Here is a 4775-nt window from a genome sequence, read left to right as displayed (position 1 = left end):
AGGGGTACAGCTTCCGCCCATTTCGAGAAGTAGTCAGTTGCGGCCAAGATGTACAAATGGCCACCGGATGACTTTGGTAATGGCCCTATTGCATCAAGCCCCCATGCATCAAAAGGCCAAGAAGCTACGGTTGGGTGTAGAGGTTCTGGCGGTTGATGGATGAAGTTTGCGTGATACTGACAAGCTTCGCACTTCTTAGCGCATTCCATAGAATCTTGCACCATTGTAGGCCAATAGTAACCCATTCTTTTGATCCTATAATGTAACTTAGGACCTGACTGATGTGTGCCGCATATTCCAGAATGAGCCTCCTCTAAGGCTTGTTTAGCCTCCTCCTCTCCTAAGCAACGGAGAAACAATCCATCAAATGAACGGCGGAAGAGAGTGTCTTTATAGTAAATGAATCGAGCAGCCCTCCGCCGAATTTCAGTCTTGTGGCGTTTATCATCCGGGAGTCTTCCATGTTGAAGGTATTCAATGATCATTTGTCGCCAATCTTCTTTTTTGACAAGGCATACAGAAATGATGTTGGCTTGCTCTTCTTCTTCTTCTTCAACCACGAGAGGTACCACCCACCTTTGGGAAATAGCGACCTTGGTTGTCTCTTCTTGGGATAATGCTAAGGCAGTAGCCAAATTAGCTAAAGCATCGGCCTGTCTATTCTCCTTCCTCGGTATATGCTCCAATGTGATGGCTTCAAAATTTGCTAGCAACTTCTTCGCATGTTTGCAATAGGGGATGAGGTCTTCTTTCTTGACGTCATATTGCTCCAAGATTTGGTTGATAACTAATTTGGAGTCTCCCAATATCTCAAGTTGCGATATGCCCATCTCAATAGCCATCTGTAGACCAATGATCAATGCTTGATATTCGGCCACGTTGTTAGAGCAGAGTTCGCTTAATGAGAACGAGTAAAGAAGTATATGCCGTTGTGGAGAAACAAACACTACACCTGCCCCCGCTCCTTCTTGACGTGCAGCCCCATCGAAAAACATCACCCATGGTGGCATTACTTCAATGTAAAACACATCTTCATCTGGGAAATCATCAGAGAACTCCCAATCAGACGGAACTGGGTGATCAGCTAGGAAATCTGCCAATACTTGTCCTTTGACAGCTTTTTGTGGAACGTATGCAAGGTCATATTGTTGAAGCAAGACTGCCCATCGAGCTATTCGACCCGAAATCACTGGCCTGGAGAGGACATATTTGATTGGGTCTGCCTTTGCTATCAAACGGACCATATATGCTTGCATGTAGTGCTCCAGTTTGTCTATGGCAAAGAAAAGAGTGAGACACATCTTTTCAATAGGAGAATAATTTAATTCAGCCCCATTGAGAGTTCGGCTTAGATAATAAAGGGCTCTTTCTTTCCCCTCTTTATTTTCTTGCGCCATAAGAGCACCTAGAGACCTTTCTTGGGCCGCAATATACAGCACCAAAGGCTTTCCTGGGATAGGAGCACCTAAAACTGGAGGATTAAGTAAATATCTTTTGATGTGTGCAAAAGCATTGCTGCAAGCCTCATCCCATTCAAAGTGCACATCCTTTTTCATCAATCTATTGAAAGGTTGACATCGACCAGCCAAATTTGAGATAAGTCGTCGTATGTAGGCCAATTTTCCCTGCAAGCCTCTAAGTTCTCGCAGATTCTTGGGCTCTGGCATTTTCTGGATTGCTTCAATTTTGGACTGGTCAATTTCAATACCGCGGTGCCTCACAATGAAACCAAGAAATTTTCCAGATGTTACGCCAAAAGCGCATTTGCGGGGGTTCATCTTAAGTTGATACTTTCTCAAGCGGGTGAACACGGATCGTAGATCTGCCAGATGGTCTTCCCTCCTTTTTGTTTTAACCACCAAATCATCGACATAACACTCCACGTATTTATGAAGTACATTATCAAAGATCTTCTGCATGGCCCGTTGATAAGTAGCACCAGCATTCTTTAGTCCAAAAGGCATCACTTTGTAACAGTAAATTCCCTTAGGGGTACGGAAAGCTGTAAGCTGCTCATCCTTAGGATTCATTCGAATTTGGTTGTAACCCGAAGATCCATCCATGAAAGATAAAGCTTCATGACCGGTAGTGGCATCAACCATGACCTCAGTGATGGGTAATGGAAAATCATCTTTGGGACATGCATTGTTCAAATCACGGAAGTCAACGCACACTCGGATTTGTCCATTCTTCTTCTTGACAGGGACGATGTTAGCAATCCATTCCGGGTACTGCACTTCACGAATGAAGCCTGCTTCAATGAGCTTATTGACCTCGGTTTCTATTTGAGGGATAAGCTCTGGCCGAAAGCGTCTTTGAGCTTGTTTGACTGGGCGCACGCCTTTCTTTACTGCCAAATGGTGTAGAGCAATACTTGGATTGAGCCCAGGCATTTCCTTGTAAGTCCAAGCGAACACATCTTTGTACTCTACTAGGAGCTTGAGGTATCCTTCTTCTTCTTCAGGGGTAAGAAGCGCACTAATGAAAGTTGGTCGGGGTTCTTCAACAGTTCCTAAATTGATCTCTTTAAGTTCATCAACTGTAGCTTGTCCTCCATCTTCCAAGGCTGGAGGAGCTTCATCGACCTCTTCATTGGTTGCTTCAGCATCTGACAGTGTACCCTCTTCTATTGTAATATGAAACGAGGATGATACCTCTTCAATTTCCTCATCATGGACGAGTGACTGACTTGTATGTACAATCATTCGTCTTTTGACTTTGAGCGATCCTTCAGTGTTGATCTCCAAGGTAAAGTTACGTTTCATGCGTGAAGGAATGCTACTGCGGATCTCATCATTGGCTTTCTTCTCCCCTTGAACGTCAAAGTTTATTGAACTCTGAGAATGACTGTCAATAGGCCTTTTCGTTGCCCCCAGTCGATCAAAGACTGATTTACAAGCAAGAGTGTCCCGATTTGGTGTCAAACAAGTTGTTTTTAACCTGTCGAACACTGTGATTCGTGATGACGAGGCCTCGATGCGATCAAACACTGAGACATGGGGTGAAGAATGGTCTTTTCTTTGATTTGAACTTTCGCCGACCTCCACCGTTATGTATTGAGAACTCGAAGGATCGCTTCTTTTCTTGGTCCATATCTGAGCTGGTTGTTCGGGAGTATAACCTAGTCCGGTCTTTGGGATAGGAATTTTATGCCCTTCAAGCCGCATTTTCCTTTGTGTTCTGCTAAGGCCATGCATCTTTTCTCCGGTGGCTTCTGGAATTAGCTTCCCTAAGTCTTCTTGTTTTGAGAAATCGTAGCCTGCTTTGGCTAACAGCCTATATGCATTTGGGTCGAACCATTCTTTCGTCCGCTCACTTGGTAGAATACCATGCTCTATCGGACTTTGCGAAGACCTCACGAATCCATTTAACGGCTTCGAGGGCAAAGGATTTGTGGATGAAGTTAAAGGCATGACATGATTTTCTTTCAATATGGCTACATCCTTCATCGTGAGCTTTGCAGGTCTCGACATGTCTTTTGTAGGTTGAAGGCATTCCGCAAATGGTGATTGTCCATTCTTGCGATGTGATAATGGTATATACCGGAGGAATGGTTCTGGACCTTTCTTTGGGGAAGAGATGTCCTTTTTGGCGATGAATTTAACATGCTCCTTTTCATCTTGTTTACCTTTCATAGACGGGATCTCAACTGGAAGAACCTCGTTAGAAATGTCTTCTTTTGCATAAAATTTTGCATCAGCAAAATGAGCTTCGGTTTCTGCAAAAGGCTTTAAATCGGCGTCGACTTTTTTTATTCCATTTTGAAAGAACTTGAAGCATTGATGCAAGGTTGATGGCACTATTCCATTTTCATGGATCCAAGGACGTCCTAACAACATGTTGTAGGTCGTCTTAGCGTCAATGACGTGGAACAAGACGTTGCTTTTCAATTCTCCAATGGATAATTCTAGGTGGATTAGGCCGATTGCACGTTGTCCTCCTTGATTAAAACCTTGGATGACCAAACGACTGTGTGATAATTCTTCCATAGTAAAACCCAGTCGTTTCATGGTCATTTTTGGAAGTATGTTAACGGCTGAACCTCCATCAACAAGGATACGCTCGATCCTTTGTTTACGAGCATAACCAGAGACATAGAGTGGGCGATTGTGGGGTTTAGAGCCTAACAATAGATCCTCATCAGTGAAAGTCAAGTCTGGAGAGCATGCGTAACATCCCTGTGTTTGTTGAAGCGTATTGGTATGAGGGGCGTATATCTCTGGCTCCTTAAGAGCTCGGGTGAGCACTTCTTTTGGTGATGTGGAGGATTGCAAGGGTTCAACTTCATCGACCTAAGATTGGAGTTCCTCCAAAGATGATAAGGTCTCTTTTGGATCATCATGGTCAACGTCCTCCTTTTCATTCTGGATTTCGCAACGAGAAACTGTGTGGACGGCCTTGGCTGATTTATTTTGAAAGAATTTTCTGGGGAAGAATTCTTCCAATGTGATGAGCTTTCGAGATTTTCGGGTTTGTGCTGAATCTTCATATACTTTTGTTCCCAGTCTCCTTTGTCTCTTATCACTCATTCTTTTTGACTAAGGCTGAATCTGGTTTTGTGCTCTTTTGGACTCTTGGGTGATCAAATGAAGAGGGAATGCTCGTTTCTTCTTCCATCTCTTGCGAACAACCATTGTCCAACCTTCTTCCTCGTCCGTCGTTGACCTTTTATCATCGTTTGAATTATAATGAGGTGCTTTTTGTGAGAGCTGAACTTGAACCGGTTCTAGAGAACCAAAATGGATGAGCGTGGTATTTACCCCTTGCTTAGTATT

At 43.7% G+C, this 4775-nt stretch overlaps 1 protein-coding gene across 1 annotated transcript; it reads right to left on the bottom strand.

Moving 5' to 3' along the window:
* Positions 1-267: 267 nt before the first annotated feature.
* On the bottom strand, positions 268-4529 carry LOC126728289 (uncharacterized). Its single transcript, XM_050434139.1, has 3 exons — positions 4386-4529; positions 358-4292; positions 268-274 (listed from the first exon to the last, which is right to left on the bottom strand). The coding sequence occupies exons 1-3, from the start codon at positions 4527-4529 to the stop codon at positions 268-270; spliced, it is 4086 nt and encodes a 1361-aa protein (XP_050290096.1).
* Positions 4530-4775: the final 246 nt, after the last annotated feature.

The sequence above is a fragment of the Quercus robur genome, chromosome 5 (assembly GCF_932294415.1).
Source record: "Quercus robur chromosome 5, dhQueRobu3.1, whole genome shotgun sequence".
NCBI classification, from domain to species: Eukaryota; Viridiplantae; Streptophyta; class Magnoliopsida; order Fagales; family Fagaceae; genus Quercus; species Quercus robur.
The sequence above is the reverse complement of the archived record's forward strand: the minus strand, read 5'-3'. Positions and strand labels throughout refer to the sequence as shown.

Bases quoted from the DNA above. Each gene is read 5' to 3' on its own strand.
- LOC126728289 (XM_050434139.1), bottom strand. From the start codon at position 4,529: ATGAGTGATAAGAGACAAAGGAGACTGGGAACAAAAGTATATGAAGAT. The intron at 4,293-4,385 runs GTTTCTCGTTGC...CTCCAATCTTAG, and splicing joins CAGCCAAGGCCGTCCACACA to GTCGATGAAGTTGAACCCTT.